Source organism: Enhydra lutris, unplaced genomic scaffold (genome assembly GCF_002288905.1).
Source record: "Enhydra lutris kenyoni isolate GAN:26980312 unplaced genomic scaffold, ASM228890v2 scaffoldscaffold9, whole genome shotgun sequence".
Lineage (NCBI taxonomy): Eukaryota > Metazoa > Chordata > Mammalia > Carnivora > Mustelidae > Enhydra > Enhydra lutris.
The window spans coordinates 45,732,855-45,753,223 of record NW_019154093.1 but is presented as its reverse complement, the minus strand read 5'-3'; the positions used below and the strand labels follow the sequence as shown (position 1 = coordinate 45,753,223).

At 37.5% G+C, this 20,369-nt stretch overlaps 1 protein-coding gene across 1 annotated transcript; it reads right to left on the bottom strand.

Annotated features, from left to right (window-relative positions):
* Positions 1-2,444: 2,444 nt before the first annotated feature.
* Positions 2,445-19,155, bottom strand: LOC111143641 (interferon induced protein 44 like). The gene is made up of 9 exons (XM_022497461.1): positions 19,100-19,155; positions 15,763-16,250; positions 15,197-15,245; positions 14,246-14,441; positions 13,489-13,641; positions 11,633-11,804; positions 3,944-4,044; positions 3,480-3,652; positions 2,445-2,741 (listed from the first exon to the last, which is right to left on the bottom strand). The coding sequence occupies exons 2-8, from the start codon at positions 16,238-16,240 to the stop codon at positions 3,488-3,490; spliced, it is 1,314 nt and encodes a 437-aa protein (XP_022353169.1). The 5' UTR covers positions 16,241-16,250; positions 19,100-19,155; the 3' UTR covers positions 2,445-2,741; positions 3,480-3,487.
* Positions 19,156-20,369: the final 1,214 nt, after the last annotated feature.

The following is a 20,369-nucleotide window of genomic DNA, read 5'->3' as shown; positions in this document are numbered from 1 at the left end:
AATTCAGGTAGCCCTTGCTCATAAATTATATCATTTGAATGAACAATCACCTTCCAGAAATTAATATTCCCAGCTCTCTTTTCCTTGAGCTTTTGGAAGACACCAACCCCCAACATGAGCTCAGAGGTATGACAGGTCCCCTCTAAAGACCTGTGTTGGAGGGCAACTGGGTGGTTGGGTTGGTTACGCATCCAGGTCTTGATTTCAGCTTGGGTCATGATCTCAGAGTGGTGAGATCAAGCCCCACGTAGGACTCCACACGAGGCATGGATCCCACTTAAGATTCTCTTTTGCGGGCACCTGGGTGGCTCAGTGGGTTGAGCCTCTGCCTTCAGCTCAGGTCATGATCCCGCGGTCCTGGAATTGAGCCCCACATCGGGATCTCTGCTCGGCGGGGAGCCTGCTTTCCCCTCTCTCTCTCTCTGCCTGCCTCTCTGCCTACTTGTGATCTCTCTCTCTTTCAAATAAATAAATAAAATCTTTAAAAAAAAAAAAAAAGATTCTCTTTTGCCCTCACCTTCTGTCCCACCCCCCTCCTCCCTGCTTGTGCATGCGTCTTCTCGCTCTCTCAAAGAGAAATTGTTTTAAAACTTCGACCATTATATTTACACACCATTATTTAACATAGCTTGTTCTTCTTGTTCTTCTTCTTTGCCATCTCCACCCCCATTCCTACAATCTCTACCTGCACTTTTGCTGACACTGTTATTCCTGTCCCGGAGTCTGGAACCAGCTCAAAACCATTGTGTGAGCTGTGTTGGGAAAGCATGTTGGGGGCAAGCAGCTGGATATTGGCCATAATCCTAATTCTATTGTCTGGCTGCCCCCAGTGGTCTGCATTTTTTCCAATATCACAAGATTTTGCAAAGACTTACAGGTAGTATGCCAGTTTCCACCTTGCTCAGATTGATATAATTGATATAAACAGACTCCTAACTATCCAGAACTGATGGTTGCTAGAGAGGAAGTGGGCAGGGGATGGGTTAAATGGGTGATGGGGACTAGAAAGACAGTCGTTGTGATGTGCACTGGTTGTTATATGTAGGTGATCAATCACTAAATCCTACTCTTAAAACTCATAGTACACTATATGTTAACTGGAATTTAAATGAAAACTTGAAATTACTAAACAAATTAAATTAAAATTAAAATAAATAAATAAGACTCAAGAAATTTGTTTCCAGACTTCATGGGTTACTCAGGAACCAGTGGATTTTAATACCAAATAAATAAAAATCCCCAGAAAAAACAAACAGAAAGATATATAAAATTTGGTAAGTTATTTAATGCAATGATTTGATACATGTATATATTGTGAAATAGTTGCCACCAAAAGGTTAGTTAACATCCATCATCCATTACCTCAGATAATTACCTTTTTTGTACATGTGATGAGAACATTTAGGATCTACTCTCCTAGCAATTTTCAAGTACATAATACTGCATTGTTAGCCACAGTCACCATGTTATATATTAAATTCCCAGAACATTTTCATCTTGTAACTGGATATTTTTACCCTTCAACCAATATCACCGCATTCCCCTCATTCCTCAGCCCCTGGCAACCACCATTCTACTCTGTTTCTATGAGTTAGGCTTTCTAGGATTTCACATATAAGTGAGATTACGGTCTCAAATAGCAAAATTTCCTTCTTTTTTATGGCTGAATAATATTCCAGGGTGTGTTTGTACCTGTGTGTGTGTGTGTGTGTGTGTGTGTGTGTGTAAATATATATACCAAATTTTCTTTTTTTTTTTTTTTTACAATTTTATTTATTTATTTGACAGACAGATACAGCAAACAGCAAGAGAGAGAGAACATAAGCAGGGGAAGTGGGAAAGGGAGAAGCAGGTTTCCCACTGAGCAAGGTGTCCAATGCAGGGCTCAATCCCAGGACCCTGGGATCATGACCTGAGCCAAAGGCAGACACTTAATGGCTGAGCCACCCAGACGCCCCAGCATACCAAATTTTCTTTATCCATTACTCTGCCAATAGACACACTTAAGTTCAAAACAGTCACTTTTTAATGCCACAGCCCATCCCACCCACCCACCACACAAAATCTCTAGTATTCCTAGTTTCCCAAAGAAGACAATAATTCTGACTAAAAGTACATTAGATGGCTTTAATATAGATAACTATTGAGCCAAAGCATATTCATTTGAAAAATACTAAGAAATTTTGAAAAGAGAGTTAGGGTTTTAGGCAGAAAACCCAAAACTTATCTTCTGAAAATCTTTTTTTCTTTACTAATAGTGCTCATTTCTAAAGCTACCCAGAGGAATTTAAAACCATTTGGGGGCATGTGTATAAGATAACCTTCTTCTTTTTTTAAAGATTTTATTTATTTATTTATTTGATAGAGATCACAAGTAGGCAGAGAGGCAGGCAGTGTGAGAAGGAAGCAGGCTCCCCGCTGAGCAGAGAGGATCATGACCCGAGCCGAAGGCAGAGGCTTTCACCCACTGAGCCACCCAGGCGCCCCAGATAACCTTCTTCTTGACTTGCACTAGTAACCTTATTTGATTACTCTACTTGGGAAACATGGCAGGATGGTTTGAAATTGATTAATGAAAACTTTGTGTTTTTTTTACAGAAATAACATGTAAGTCCTTAAGAAATATCTGTTCTTTTTAATTAGTTTAAATTCATATCTTCAGCCAAAGATAAGTAAAACATTCTCCCTCCTTCATGTCCATTTCTTCTCTCCAGCATTTCATTCTCTTCCAGTCTTCCCTTCTACAAGAAGAAAATTTTTCAGTACATGTTATCACCCTGGGGAAGTTGGGAGAGAGGCATAATGGCGGGCATGCTTGCTCACTTTAAGACACTGTGCTAAGTTCTGTGAATACAAAGTTATGTAAAATCCAAACACTGCTTCCTAAAGAACTCACAATTTATTTAGGGAAGTGGATATCCAAGTAACCATTTTTAAAATGATTATTCAATGTATTAGTACTCACATAGAGTTCTAAATAAAGTGCTATAGACAAATAAGTAAGGGGATAGTCCGTTTTGCTGGGGAGGTTGAGAAAATTGTCACAGAAATTAAATTCCCAAATGGTGGTTTGCATTTCTTGGCCCACCACTGCTCAGGGTTGACCTTTGAGCTTGAGGAAGGACAGATTCTAGAAGAAACCATCAGATGCTTTCAGGGACTGAAGGCAAAACGTGAGTGAAAGCAGAAGTCATAAGGAGGCTGTCACCAGACAATGACTCTCATTGAGTCCTGCCAGTCCAGGGTTGGGGCAAGTAATAGAACCAAGACAAATGATGTCACATGCAGAGCTGGAACATTCCTACAATTTTATCTGAGAGCAAAATAAAAAAAAAAAAAAATAGAAGCAAAGCAGATATCCTGACATAGCTATCAGGTCTAGAGCAAGCTAATGGGCATCAGTCATCCGGCGAGGTTGAACCGTGGAATTTTCAAAAAGCACCATGCTTTATGAGAGGGACAGAAAGGGGCCAGATCACCTGTTTCCTCAAGGCAAGTCCTCAAAGAAGTCCTCTGCTACCCGTAACACCTGCCTCAGCACAAAGAGGATCTGAGTGTCCTTTACAGGGTCCAGCTCCCACTCTGATGTGTAATTTTCAACCACGAATGTATTATAAATAGGAACATTTAACATTTTGCTGGCATCCATTATCTGTGGAAAAATTAATAAGCATAACTCATATCTGAAAATTGACTGAATTCAAATATAATTCAAGAAAGAAACTGAAAAAGCAAAAAAAAAGTACTCTTTTGAATATAATTATAATACAAATAATTATTGTTTTAAAGTGGGACATAAACTTGAATTAACAAGGCAATCAATCCATGTCTTCATTTACCTATGAATACATAATATGAGCGCATGCACACACACACAGACACACACACATACACACAATATAACACCATCACAATAATGCCTGGTTAGAAATATATTTTTTACCTGGCTCTGGGAAGTCATAGGTTTATCCATGTTTGAAAAATTGCCTTGAAAAAATTCACCGCAATTAGTTGCTTTAGTAAGCAAGAGTACACAGGCTGTATCTATATCAAAGAGATAAATCAGTTATTTTGTATCATAAATAGCAATGTTTCAACAAAGAAATTAAGTATGAGTGAAAGCAGCTCTCCTAAAAAAATGAAATATCCCTAGTAAATGTCAATATGAAACCTGAAGTTCTTCTGATAGGAGAAATGATCTTTTTCTTCCAGCAGAGAGATCATTTCTAAATGCAACTAAATTCACACTGCATTGCAATCATCTATTATTCCAAATAATATGTTTTAAGGTGATCAGGGGGGTGGAGGGGGCGAGTGGTTGCTGGACACTGAGGACTGAAAAAGAACCCTAGAAAGTGAGGAAGGTTAATGTGAGGATTGGAAATCTACTAAGGACCTCTTGTCCTCTCCCAGTTGGCTTCTAATCAAATCAAAGTTCTGCTTTACTAAGGAACGCTTTCCCAGGAGAAAAAATAAACCCGAAATTTCCAAATGCCATTCAAGGATACCCCTGAGAGACTTCTTTACCAGAGCTTTTAGTATTTTCCCCTTACATAAATCTAGTGTTTGTGATCCCTATTCCTGCGTGATTGTTTTACCCTCTTCCTTTTATCCAAGTTCCAGAGGAATAACTAACAAGGTTGGCCAATTAAATAAAACCTGGTTTGTGTAGAAGGCAGTTCTCAATTGACACATATAATTTCTTTTCAACTTCTGCTAAAATGCAATTCTTCTCTTTCAGAATTAATGCAATGTTTTCTTAGATGCTCTAAATCAGCCTAGTTAGATGAACAAAGCCATGCTGCCCAGCATGGAGTGTGGCCAGATGTCCTTGAGAAAAACATTTCAGACCTGAGCACTTTGTAAATCAGTCTTAGCCCAAATCCACCATCATTTTAGAGCTGTTACATGCTTATACAGACAGTCCCTGACTTCAGATGGTTCAACTTAAGATTTTTTGACCTAACGATGGTGCAAAAGCATTATGAATTTGGAATAAACCATACTTCCAAGTTTGGAATTTTGACCTTTTCTGGGGCTAGCGATACACAGTGTGGTACCTTTCAGTCAGCACGTGACCACAGGGTAAACAACTTATAAACTTACAACCATTCTTTTTCTCATTTTCAGTACAGCACTCAATAAATGACATGAGATACTCAACGCTTTATTATAAAATAGCTTTGCATTACATGATTTTGCCCAGCTACAGGGTAACGTAAGTGTTCCCAGCATGCTTAAGACAGGCTACACTAAGCTGCAATGTTGGTAGGTTAGGCGCATTAAATACATTTCTAGGGGGTGTCTGGGTGGCTCAGTCAGTTGGGTGTCTGCCTTTGGCTCAGGTCATGAGCCCAGGGTCCTGGATCAAGCCCCGCATTGGGCTCCTTGCTCCACGGGAAGCCTGCTTCTCCCTCTCCCACTGCCCCCTGCTTGTGTTCCCTCTCTCTCTCTGTGTCTCTCTCTGTCAAATAAATAAATAAAATTTTTAAAAATAAATAAATAAATAAATAAATAAATAAATAAATGCATTCTCAGGTTACACTAAGCCCATTGTAAACTGAAATAGATCTGTGTATGTTTATATACTTACATTGAGTACATCTAATGTACTTACTACAAAATGTAGATTATAATATTTAAATATTACAATCTTACAATATTTAGATTCATAACTTATTCCCATTACACAGGAAACTAAAGTTCAGTGCTCTGAAGTTAACTTTCACAAGATCAAGTTATGACTATTAAAAAATCTAGATTTACTTCATCACTAAGACAATCCTCTGTACATTACACTGTGCAGCTTTCTATGTTAAGTGGTATTTCTGCTGATATACTAAAGAAGAGGCTCTAGAGTATAAATGACCAAACAATTCTCTTTTTCAAAAGTCTTTTTACCTTTTGACCACCTTCACCCATCACCTATTTCTCCCACCTCCATTTCCCCACGTCTGGTAACCACTAATCTCTACTCTGTCTCTATGAGCTTTTTTTTTTTCTTTTAAACATTTCACATATAGGAGAGTTCATTTAGTGTTCATCTTTCTCTGTCTGACTTACTGCACTTATCATAATGCCCTTGAGGTCCACCAGGGTTGTTGCAAAGGGCAAGATTTCATTCTTTTTTGTGACTGAATAATATTCCTGTGTGTGAGAGTGAGTGTGTGTGTGTGTGTGTGTGTGTGTGTGTACACCCCATCTTCTTTATCCATTGATCCACTGATGGACAGTTAGGTTGTTCTTATATCTTGGCCATTGTAAATAGTGCTGCAATGAACATGGTGGGGGAGTGCATATATTTTTTTGAGTTAGTGTTTTCATTTTCTTCAGATAAGTACCCATATTGTATGGTAGTTTTATTTTTAATTTTTTAAGGAACCTCTGTACTATTTTCATAATGGCCACACCAATTTATGTGCCCACTAATGGTGTACACGCATTCCCTTTTTTCCACATCTTCACCAGTACTTGTTATTTCTGATCTTCTTTTGATAATAGCTGTTCTATCAGGTGTGACATGATACCTCACTGTGGTTTTATTATGTGTTTCCTTGATGATTAATGATGTTGAGCATCTTTACAGGTACCTGATGGCCTTCTGTATGTCTTCTTTAGAAAGCTGTTTACTCATTTTCTGCCCATTTTTAATTAGATTGCTTTTATGTTTTGTTTTGTTTTTGATGGTATGGATTCTTACATATTTTATTTTTTTTAAGATTTATTTATTACAGAGAGAGAAAGAGGTATGGGGAGGGGCAAAGAATGGAGGGAGAGAGAATCCTTGAGTAGACTCCCTGCTGAGTGCAGAGCCCAACATGAAGCTCTATCCCAGGACCCTGAGATCATGACCTGAGCCAAAATCAAGAGTCAGACGCTTAACTGACTGAGCCACCCAAGCACCCCTTTAAATATTTTAGATACCTATCGCTTATCAGTTATATGATCTGCAAATATTTTTTTCTAGTCAGTAGGCTGCCTTTCTGTTTTGTTGATGGTTTCCTTTGCTGTGCAGAAGCTTTTTAGGTTGCTGCAGTTTCATTTGTTTATTTTTGCTTTTGTTGCTTTTACTTTTAATGTGAGATTCAGTGAATCATCTCCAAGGTCTACCGTGAAGAGCTTACCACCTATGTTTTCTTTTATGATTACAGGCCTAACATTCAAGAATTTAATGCATTTTGAGTTCATTTTTGTTTCTGGTGTAAGACAGTGGTTGGGTTTTATTCTTTTGCATGTGGCTGTCTAGTTTTCTCAACACCATTATTGAAGAGACTATCTTTCCGCACTGGGTATTATTGGCCCCTTTGTCATAAATTAATTGACCAAAATGTGTGGATTTATTTCTGGGCTCTCTATTCTCTTCTCTTGATCTATGTGTCCATTTTTATGTTAATACCATACTTTAAAAATCACTATGATTTTGTAATAGAATTTAAAATCAGGGAGCATGATGCTTCCAGCTTTGTTCTTCTTTCTCAAGATTGCTTTGGCTATTTGGGGTCTTTTGTGGTTCCATACAAATTTTAGGATTATTTGTTCTATTTCTGTAAAAAATGTTATTGGAATTTTGATAAGGATAGCATTGAATCTGTACATTGCTTTGGAGAGTAGGCACACCTTAATGTGAATTCTTCTGATCCCTAAGTACTGAATATCTTTCTATTTATTTGTGTCTTCTTCAATTTCTTGCATTAATGTCTTACAGTTTTCAGTATGCAGGTCTTTCACTTCCTTGGTTAAATTTATTCTTAGATACTCTATTCTTTTTGATGTAATTGTAAAAGACTATTTTCTCAATTTCTCTTTTTGTTAGTTCATTATTACAATCATAATATGATGGTGAGTTCTCTAGCTTTTCTTTTTACTTCATAAATCCTATATTGGCAGCTAGAGAAGTACACCTCTAGGGAAAGCAAACTGGAACTGGTGAAAGGAAAAGGAAAGAAAGGAACAAAAGGGGAAGGGAAAAGGAAAGGGAAAGGACTGGGGGGTGGAGAAGGCAGGAAGTCTGTTGTTTCTTGCCAAGCATGAGAAAAGGAGCAACCTAACAAGACAAAAAACTTTCACACAGTAGCCACCCTATGCCAGCCAAACACCATGAAAGAACCTCAGTCGTATCCACAGAACTGCCACTTCCCTTCTCTATCCTCCATACTCTGCCAGGATAGTATCATAGAATAAGAATGGGTAGGGAGTCAGGACTTTGATACCTGTACTGTGCTAGGTCCCTCTTGATGGTATCAATGGATACTACTCGGGGATTCCGGTCATCCACCCCAACCATCAGTAATAGTGTGCCCCCTCCCTCTTTACCAGTGTCAGAAGAGGCCAACTCAGTTGAGCATCTGACTCTTGATTTTGGCTTGGGTCATGGACTTAGGGTCTTCAGATGGAGACCCGAGTTTTGTCTCTGTACTTGGTGTGGAGTCTGCTTGTCCCTCTCCCTCCCCCAACTTGTGCTTTCTCTTTCTCTCTTTCTCAAATAAATAAAATCTTTTTTAAAAAAGAAAAATAAATAAATAAATAAGATCCAGGGTCTCACAGTATAATATCCCAAATATTAAAGGTATAATCAAGAATCACTTGTCATACCAAAAACCAAGAAAACCTATCTAATCAACACTTGTAGAACATACACATAATTTTCAAGAACCATGGAGTATTTACCAAAATATACTATAGACTAAGCCATAATTTAACTTCAAAACCTATTTAAAGAATTTAAATCAGAGTGTATCCTTTGACCATAATGGATCAAATTGTAAGTCAATAACAGAATGGTAACGAGAAAAACTCCATGCACTTAAAAACTAAACAATACATTCTAAATAATCCATGAGTCCTAAAGGAAGTTTCAAGGGAAATAAAAGATACATTAAATGGAAGATAATGAAGATATAACATATCAAAAATTGTGTACATAACTAAACAAGTGTTTACAGAAATACATGTAACATTCAATGTTTATAATAGAAAAGAGAAGAAGTCCAAAATCAACAATCTAAGTTCCTCCCCTCAAAAACTTAGAAAAAAGAAAGCAAAGTATATCCACATCAAGAAGATGAAAGAAATTAAACAGCAGAAATCAATGAACAAATTGAAAACAGGAAAACAATTTAAAGTATCAATGAAACAAAAACATAGATCCTTGAAAAGATCAATAGAATTGACAAATCTTTAGAAATAGTGACAGAGAAACAAAAGAAAAGACATAAATCACCAACATGATGAGGGACACAGGGGATATCCTTACAGGCCCCACAGACAGAAAAGAAATAATGAGGAGATGATACGAACAATTTTACACACATAAATTTGACAACTTAGGTGGAAAAGACTGAACTAAAAATTACAAAACTATCCCAACTCACCTAATATGAAACAAATTATTTTAATAGCTTGCTAACTATTTTGGGCTGTAGTTTTTTGTCGCTACAAAAAAATTTAATGCCCAAAATTTAATTTATAAATTAAATTCTGGTCATTAAAAATCCTGAAAAGGGGCATCTGGTTGGATCAGTTGGTTAATCGACTACCTTCGGCTCTGGTCGTGGTCCTGGAGTCCCAGGATCAAGTCTTGCATCCAGCTCACTCTTCAGCAGGGAGTCTGCTTCTCCCTCTGACCTTCTCCCTCTCATACTCTCTCTCTCTCATTCTCTCTCTCTCAAATACATAAATAAAAAATCTTAAAAAAAAAAAACCTGAAAAATACATCTCCACACTAGATGATTTCATTGAAAGACTCTAACAAATATTTTAAGAGAAATAACACCAATTCTTTATAATCCCTTCAAGAAAATGAAAGAGGAACATTTCCTAACTCATTTTATGAAGCCAGTGTTACTCTGACACCAAAACCTGACAACATCTGGAAAAATAAAAACAAAAACAAAAACAAAAAACTACAGGCCAATATCCCTCATAAATATAGATACAAATATTTTTAATAAAACATTATCAATAAGACAGCAAATGTGAATAGAATTATATATCATGATTACATGGGTTTTATTCTAAAGAGACAAGGCTGGTTCAAGATTCAAAAATTAATTTAATCCTCCATATTAAGAAGACAAAGATCAATTTCATGATTATGTCAAACTGTGGGGAAAAACTATTTGATAAAATTCAACATCCATTCATGAACAAAAACTCTCAGAGAACTAAGAATAGAGAACTTCCTCAAACTAACAAAGAACTGTAAAAAAAATTTTTTTAAATAAAAACTCATAACTATCTTCATAATGGTGAAACACTGAATATTCTCCCCCTAAGATCAGAAACACCACAAGGGTATGTGGTATCACCACTATTATTCAACATAGTACTGGAACTTCTAGTCAGAACAATATGACAGGAAAAGGAAATAAAAGGCATGCAGATTAAAAAGAAGGAGAAAATTATCCCAGTTTAAAATGGCATGGAAAAAAAAAAAAACCCACCTTTCCTAGAACTAATAAGTGAGTTCAGCAAGATCACAAGAGACAAGATCTGCATACAAAATTCTATTGTAAATTATGTACTAGCAAGAAGCACCTGGAAACCAAAATTACAAATATGATACCATTTTTTAAAATTAAACACCGAGGTATAAATCTAGTAAAATATGAAAAGGACTTGAAAGTTAAAAACTGTGGAGCACTGTTGAAAGAAATCAAAGATCTAAATAAATGGGTAGATATATTATGTTCATGGATTGGAAGAACTCAACAGAGTAAAGATGTCAATTCTCTCAAAATTTTTATGTTTTTAATGTAATTACTATCAATATCCAATCAAATTTTTTTGTGTGAAAATAGACAAAGTAATTCTAAAATGCCCTAGAGGAGGAATTGAAGATGGCAGCATAAGAAAACTGTGAACTCACCTCCACCTACAGACACAGCTAATTTACAACTACAAATAGAATAATTTTCCTCTGAAAAGGACCTGACAACTAGATGAATAGCACCTCCACACACGAAAACAAGAACTGCATCCAGAAAGGTATAAGAGGCAGAGACACTGCCTTACCCAGCACCACACTCCAGATGCAGTGACCCCAAATTCAGGTGGGAGTCAAAAAAATACGACCTCTTTCTCAAGGGATGAAGAGACTGTGCCTTACATCAGGCATCCCAACCCTGGGGGCTGGCACCAAAAAGATAAGCCCCAAAATGTCTGGTCTTGAAAATCAGTGGGGATTAAGACCAAGAGAATCACAGACCTATGAAGAACAGAGATCCCAATCTTAAAGGGCTCCCACGCAAACCCAGTCGCTGAGATCCAGTGAGAAAGCCACAGACTGAAAAGCAACTAGTGAGACCCACTCACTACTTTTAAATCTACACATGTGATTCAACAATACAGAGGCACACGCTTGCATTGTAACAGTGTCATTTTTCTGCGTTTGATCTTCCTGGTCAGGTCACATAACCTGGGGAGGTGACCACCCTATCAAGCCACTGGAAAAGCATATGTGACAAAAACAAAAAACATGAATGACCTCTGTCTGCTATTGCCACCAACCAACCCAGGATTCAGGAAACTGGGTGAAAGGTCCATAGGACCTCTCTGAACTCTCCTTGCAACCTTCTGTGAATCTGTAATTATTTCAAAATAGAAGTTTTTTGATAAGGACAATGAGACTCACCATAGCTCAAGACTTCTTTCTGAATTTGTTGGAACTTTGCCACCATCTTAGAGGAGAGATCATTGATAGAGTTGATATCTAGGACATAAGCCACACAGTGAATCCTGTCCTTCAGTGACGGAGAGGCAATGAAGTTAGGATGATTGGGTGTAATTGGTCTACTGGGGTTCAACTGTTATAGAAACATAAGATAACATTTAGAGAGTCTTTGCTGAGTTCTTTAAGACACATTCATGCTTCAAATGTGACTACCACTAACTTCCAAACTGAAACTTTCCTCCCTCTACCCACTCTTCCCCCAGGTTAATTAGTAGTGTCCTTCCATACTTCCTCTCCACTATGAGTGTAATATTATATCTTGCTTATAGAAAAACCACATCATTGCACTGGTGAAAATGAGAATTACACACACTTTACATTATCCATAATGGAAATATCTCAGGAAAGTACAATGTTTAAAAAGCTAATCTCAAATCCCAGTCTCAAGAAAGAAAGAAAGAAAGAAAGAAAGAAAGAAAGAAAGAAAGAAAGAAAACTACCATTGCAACTGGTTACACATCATTTAAGATTTCTCTCTAAACATTTTCTTTTTTTTTTTAAGATTTTATTTATTTATTTGACAGACAGATCACAAGTGGGCAGAGAGGCAGGCAGAGAGAGAGGAAGGGAAGCAGGCTCCCCGCTGAGCAGAGAGCCTGATGTGGGGCTAGATCCCAGGACCCTGAGACCATGACCCGAGCCGAAGGCACAGGCTTAACCCACTGAGCCACCCAGGCGCCCCACAAATTAGGTTTTTAATCACGGGTTTTTTTAATGTATGAGTACATAGTTAAGGTTTCCAATCAAGCACAACAGAAGTCACTGTTCAGAGATTGTATTATACCAATGCCTAAAAGAAAAGTGATGATAATGGTTGACCTTTTAAGAATGAAAAGTATATTGGGGCACCTGGGTGGCTCAGTGCGTTAAAGCCTCTGCCTTCGGCTCAGGTCATGATCCCAGGGTCCTGGGATCGAGCCCCGCATCAGACTCTCTGCTCAGCGGAGAGACTGCTTCCTCCTCTCTCTCTGCCTGCCTCTCTGCCTACTTCTGATTAAAAAAAAAAAAAAAAAAGAATGAAAAGTATATCATCTGATTTATCTTCTCAGGCACCCTATGAAATGGGCATTATGATCACCTACAGTTCACACATAAAAAAGTAAGACTTACAAAGACAAGTATGTAACTTGCTTATGGGTACACATCCAACTAGTGGCAGAGCCAACCTTTGGACGTAGGTAATTAGGTAGCATTTAAGTAGTGAAATCTAAGTACTTACAGTATAATAATAGCACACTTCAACAAAAAGTGGTTAATTGTTCCTAGATTTTGTCTAATTGATCAAAAAAAGTGCATGAGATTAAAATATAACATTCCTATCTATTTTACAATAAAGAATGATATAAACACAATCTCCTCCTGTCCTTTTTCTGGAATCTGTATGAGTAATTTGGCTGCATTTCTTTTCTGTTCTTTCTCTCTCTTTTTTTTTTTTTTTTCTTTTGAGATCACCTCTTTTTTTTTTTTTTTTTTTTAGGTTATCACCACACCCAGTGTGGTTCAAACTCATGGCCCAGACTCGAGTCACGAGTTCTACGGACAGAGTCAGCCATGCACCCCAGGCTTTCTTTCTTAATGCTCTAGAAAATAAGCTACTCTATTTTACTTATTTGAGTACTTATTCATTTAAAGTAGAGTAGTGTTGGTTGATGTTGAAAATACCTTATGACAGTTGAAACTGCCTTATGGGGTAAAAATTTAACAAAAACAATTGATGAAACTGATTTTAAATGTTTTAGAGATTGGAGAGTTCTTACCTGATATCTGTCTGGCATGCAGCCTTTTAAGATATAGGGTATGTCATCCATGCACAATCCTACTCCTTCTTTCTCATGTAGGCCCATGGAGTCACACAACCTAAATGGCAGGTATTTGCCATGTCTCCCATCTTTAATAGGATATATCCTATACTATAAAACAAAGTATATCAAAGGTAAAAATTCATTCTTCTACTAGCATTCAAGACATGACAATAGGAAGAACAGAGAGTGGTTAATATTTTAACACTGTGGTCTTCAAACATTTTGGTCTCAGGATCACCTGACACTCTTAAAAATTATTGAGAATCTCAAAGGTATTTTATTTATGTAGGTTATAGCTATTGACATTTAACATAATAAAAATTTTAGACAGAAAAAAATTAAATATTTTTTAGTCATTTTAAAATACAATTATGAATCTATATTACAATGTTAAGCTAAAGGACATTTTTATGAAAAAAATTATTTCCCCCCCAAAATTATCAATTGCAATTCTTTTTTTTAACAAGTACCAAAAAGCATTCTTCAAATTACTACTTCTTGCATGCATAAAAATGGAAAGCCTCTCAGTGAAACACAACTCAATGGAGGGAATTCTGAATCAACTTTTGCTCCTTTTTTATATTTGATTTAGCATTTAATTGCTTGGATCAGGAGGAGGTTAATGTTCTAAGAGAAAATGGTGAAGAAATGAACAAACCTGAAAATTATAATCAATAAAACAAAATCCTCAGGAAATCCTTAAATCACTTACCTGCTCAGTAATGCTAGTGACATCAGACCCCACTGTGGCTTGGCGAGTCAGACGGCCTTGGAAAACAGACTTCACTGAATTGATAAAACTAGACTTTCCAGACCCAACTGGACCCAGCAAGAGAATACGAATTTCTGAAACAAAGTCTACACAGGGCTTGTAGGTTCTGAGTTCGACTAGAAGTGAATTTCTGTGCCTGTCAAATAACACACAATACTTAAAGACAAGAGCCAAACTTTCACAGGAACAGTACAATTCTGCTGCTTCTTCCCTTCCCTTTACAGGTATGTTTTCATTACTTATTATCTTGGCATTAACATCTATCATATGATTTGAAATGGTCTAAAGTTAATGCATTTTGTGCTTGAAGACAATGTGTTTATCTATATCCAAATAAAGAAATATTAACCAAATAAAGAAACATTAACCAGCAACCAAATCACTGTTAAAAACTATGAGCGTTAGACCACACAGATCTAACAAATTCCAACAACACTGAAGATGAGCATTATTTCAGTAATAATATTATATTAAGGAGAAATAAAATATATGCAATGCAGATATTTATCTATAGATTGGGGAAAGAAGACTTTGTTTTTAAAACTTACTGAAACTCCCCCAAAACCTTTATATCCAGGGAAAGCCTTCACAGGAATTATCTGAAACAGTCCTCTAGACTTTTCTGTCTGGAAGACTTTGAATCTAGCAAGTCCAATGTGAAACATAAAGCCAAACTATCACCAGGTAGATTATTTTAAAGGTTTGCAGTTGGTAGTGATTTTGTCCCTGTTGTTGCCGTAAATTGCCTTGAACATATTATAAAATAACATAATAACTCATTTTTTATCACTCCAAGTTATATGATCTTTATTTTACTCGTTCATTTCCAACGCCATTTATAGACGTGTCCTAAATAAAATAAGTAACAGATAGTCCAAGAACCTAACTTACTTGGTGGCTCCTGTTATCTTGCTTATGTAGTTTATATCATCCCCAATTCCTGTAGGAAAGAAACAGCATAATAAGCTTTTTAACTTGCCCGGCTAAATATGCCCCAGTGTGCCTTCTGAATGGGGCAGAGAGTCTGCTTACACAAACCAGGGCTGGGCTGTCCAGTTAGGAGCTAGAGTTGGCAACATCACGCGAAGAGAAGGGAAAATTAACCTCCCTGCACAGTAACTGGTTCTGGAAACTCTCACCTAACTACACCTAGAGATCTTACAGCTGACCCAAAAGCCATCATTGCGCCAACATAAACCCCGCCCTCGCTGGCTCTCCCTCTCCAATTCTCCACTCCTACTTCTCAGCTTGCTTTGCTCAAAGCTGCCTGTACATTCGAAGCAATACCTCACAACCTTCACACTCCCTAAGTTTCATTTTGAAGTTTATGAACGAGAAAGCTGATGGCATGAAATCTGACTTTCCTCTCATTTGTCCTTGTTCTTGCAGCTCAATTATGACCCATGAACACAATGAGATACTAGAATCAGAATGGAGGATTATCTAATTTAACATACCTTCAACGTGAAAAACTTCACATTCCAAATACTTGCCGCTAAAACAAATATGTATGCATAAAGTACTCCTTAATGAATCATTCATCCAAAAGCTGCTTTTGCCTGGATGTACAGAAAACACCTCTTGGCCAGAAGAATAACAGACCAGTCGTTCAGAATTAATTTTTGTTTCTGTTTCTAAAACTGCAGTTTTCATTGCAGTTACATCATTCTTTGGAAATGAAAAATAGAAGGAGGGATTGGCCCTTTTTAAATTGTCGTGCACTTCAGGATGATCCCCAAGCATAAAGACCCCAAGAACAATTTTACCAACGTAAATTATTGTTACAGTAGGTCTCTGATGAGTGCACTTTTCATTCATACTATGAATGTCACTCTCATGGACACTAGACTTATAAAGAAGTCTCAAGGACACGTTCCCAAGCATCTTCTCCAGACTCTTCTCCTCACTCCATGTCAATCTGGTTACCACTGCCATTGTTCTGTATCTGATAGAAAAACAATAATAAGTTGAGAGGCTAGTTAGTCTATCACAATGGTTTAAAGCACAGATTTCTGCTTCTAGCTCCAACACGTTATTTTTTTCCCTCTGGCCCAATTAAAATATGTTATTTAGACCACAAGGCAAAAAAAAAAAAAAATGTGTATGCGTGTGTATATACATATATATCTATATATATATAGGATATATCCTATATATAGCCTACTGTTTTCCATTCCTCTATGTGTATGCATGTGTATATACATAGATATATGTATGTATACATACTAGATATATGTATACATATGTACATATACATATATGTATATAGATATGTGTACATATATGTACATAGATATATGTATACATATATACATACATAGGTATCTATGTATGTATATTTCTCTCTATGTGTGTATGCGTGCGTATATGCATATGTATACGTATATCTATGCATATACGCACGCATACACACATAGAGAGAGAGAAAGAGAAATGCAAAACAGAAGGTACCTATGAAAAAAATAGATAATTTAGAAATAAAAAATCATTATATTTTTTAAAGTCAGTAGACAAATGAAAGCTTAGATAAAGGACATAGTAAAATTAATAAATTAGAACAGCGATCAGCAAAATTTTTTCTTAATAACAGAGAGTAAATATTTTAGGCTTTGTGGGCCATGCGGTCTCTGCTGTAATTACTCAACTTTGCCAATGTGACACAAAAATGGAGACAAAGTGTAAACAAACGGGTATGACTGTGTTCCAATGGAGGCTTTTTTATCAAAACAGGTGTCACACAGGATATAGTGGGCCAACCCATGAAGTAGAAGGTAGGAGAAAGGAATTTTTACAGAAAACAGTTCCCAAAGAAAGGAACTGACATATGAAAGGAGTTAACAGACATCAAGGTCCTACAGCACCGGAATAAACCATGGGCCATCATGCCAATTCTTTCAATGAGAAAAATGAGAACACAGGGTAAACTGTGTAAATACATATATTTGAAAGCACTGGAGGGCTAAGATTGGGAAAAGAAGTGAACACAGAGAGGTAAGCCTGGCACTGGGGAGCGCATTTCCGTGAGGACTATCTGTTAGCTTTAGACGAGGTGCCAGAGATGCTGAGATGTTGGGCAAAACGGCTGCTAGACTCCCAGAGCTAGGGACATAGAGCGCGACGAAGAGGATGTCTTGGCAACCCTCCACTCAGACCATGGGCAAGGATTGTTTGTTTGTTTGTTTGTTTTTTGTTTATAGGAGACAGGGAGAGTGAGCGAGCCCGAGAGAGTACAGGAGCCAGGAGGAGGAGCAAGGGGCGGGGGAGAAGCAGACACGCCCCCTCTCAGAGCAGGGAGCCTGATGACTTGGGGCCCTGGTGAGAGGGCTTGATCCCAAGACACCAGAATCATGAGCTGAGGTGAAGGCAGTCACTTAACTGACTGAGACACCCAGGCGCCCCCGTGAGCAAGGATTCTGAAGAGCTACAGGGAAGAAGGAAGGGTGGACTGGAAATGGACAGACTCAACTCCATCTCCTAAGTAATTTCAGTCTAAGGTTGGATTAGTATAAATGAAGATTTCTTATGCTCCCAACAGCATGGCAGATGCAAAACAGATCTTGTCTAGATTAAGAGAACATCTTCGTAGCTTCCATTTTTTTATATTCAGTGATTCACATTCATTATAAACACAAGAGAGGAAATGGAATAACAGGATAGAAAAACCAAGAGAAAAAAGCAGAACACAGAAATAAACCCATACTGTTTATTAATTAGTTTTGTTTTTTAGATTCCACAGGTAAGAGAAATCAGATGGCATTTTTCTTTCTGACTTATTTCACTTATCATAATCCCCTCTAGATCTATCCATGTCCCAAATGACAAGATCTCATCCTTTTGTGTGGCTGACTAATGTTACTCTGTGTGTGTACGTGTGTGTGTGTGTGTGTGTATCTCACATCTAGTGGAAAATCTGTCTCTAATGAAAAAGCAGTCAGAGTATATGAAGAAGACATTCACAGACGAGCTAATTCAAACAAGCTGTAAACATACAAAAGTATTCAATCATTCTACAAACAAAGAAGTGTAAATTAAACAGTGAGATATTATTTCACATCAAACAAAAGTCCAGCAATACCAAGTTGACCCAGACATAGAGATGATATTCACATTATTTTGAGAGACACACATCACTTTGGGGAGCAAGTACGCTCATAGCAGCATTGTTTAGGGTGACATTAGAAGATTGCATAGACAAATTTTGTCATACACAATGAAATACTAGAGAGCACTGAAGTGACTAAACTAGACCTATTTGTATCAACATTGTTAAAGCTCAAAACATTAATCTTGAGTGGAAAAAAGCAATTGAGAATCATACACTTAGTATGATATTTAAATAAACTGTTAACACAAAGGAATACTAGAGCTTGTGTTTAGATACATATGTCCATACATCAAAGGCACCAAAAACCAGCAAAACAATAATTTATCCCAAAGTCTGGATAATATTTCCCTCAGGGAAGGAAGGGAAGCGAAAGGAATGGAGGAGAGATTCACAGGTAACTTCAGCATTGTTTGTAAGGCTTTTATTTTTCCGGGGTAAAAATCTATTCTAATTTGATAAAGCAAGTCATTTTTAAAAATCTGATAGAACTGCGTGAGATTACACTGGAGCTTACTTACATTCTGGAGTCCCCTGTGTTTGAAATGTTCATTAAAAACAAAACAAATTCAAGAGGAAATTATGATCATTAGCAGCAATTTTCCTCTGAAGTTCTTTTTCCAAAAAAAAGGCAAACGGGCAATCTTCTTTATACACAGCTGGAAAACACCCGATGGCAAAAAGCCACTTACCTGTTTTTTAACAGCTGGAGGGAGCTTGCATGTAGCGTTAGCTGCTCTGTTTCATGTATCCAGCAGCCCCAGCTTGGAAACTGAAAGGTTCTGCTGAGACCTGTATCTTCCAGTTTGAGAAAAAGGAAAGTGAAACTCAAAGCAGCAGTCAGCAGGCAGCTTGCGGCTGGTCCTTAAGTTTCTTTTTCCTTGCTAGAAACAAAGAGACAGAGAAAACAAAAAGGCAAAAGAAAAAAAAAATGATTTCTGCCAAACACATGAAAAAGATCTTGGTCCCCTCTGTAGCCCACATGGAGGCTTGCAAGAAATGGCAATTAATAAAGAACTGCCCTAAAACCAATAGCTAACATTCTGTACATTGAACTGTGGACTAGACACTGTGCCACTGCATTCATTTTCCTAGTTTCTTCTTGAAACAATCTCATACACTAATCACTCATAGTATCTTTATTTCTCAAAGTATGCAAACAAAACTTAAGGACATGAGGTGACTTTGCCCAAATTAATTCCACGAGCAGAGTGGTAGCCCTGGCTGGTATTTGAAACCAAGTCTTGCTGCGCGGGAACAAACAGATGAGGATCGGATTTTTCCTGAATTCATTCCTAAGGCAGTGCACAGCCTTGTTTCCCATTTACACATTCAGTCATTCAGCACTGGTTTCAAACCTGGGGAAGGATAGTGCTGAGTAAGATGAAAACACCGCCCTCACATCGCATGCCATGTGCTCAGGGAGGCGGTCAGGTACACAGACAGTTTTATCCGTACCCTACGTGCTACAAAAGGGGTAAAAACCAGATCCCCTGGGGACCAGGATGACAGCGGACTCACCCAGTCTTAAGGCACTAGTAAAAGCTAGCAAATTAAAATTTAGACTAAGGCATGAATTGTAGGGCAGGAAGAAATTTTATTCTGCCCTCCAAGGTTTTTCTAGCCGGTCTAGGAATTCAACGGGCCCGAGATGGATCAACAAAAGGAAAAAACCAAGCTTTAGGATATGTGCATAGAGGCCCAATAATAAAATTGAGACCTGATGAAATGACAAAGGCAGGCAGTTTTTATACAATTTAGACAAAGAAACCATAAATTTGTGAGAACTCGGCAGGATAAAGAAAAGAGATGGTTGGGAACTTTCATTAGTAAGGAATTCTAAGTGGAATCTGCGCTGAGCTAGCTATCGATTGGTACACACACACACACACACTCTCTCTCTCTCTCTCTCTCTCTCTCTGAGGTTTATTTTTACTGCTTTCTTGGCTTTAAAGTTCCCTC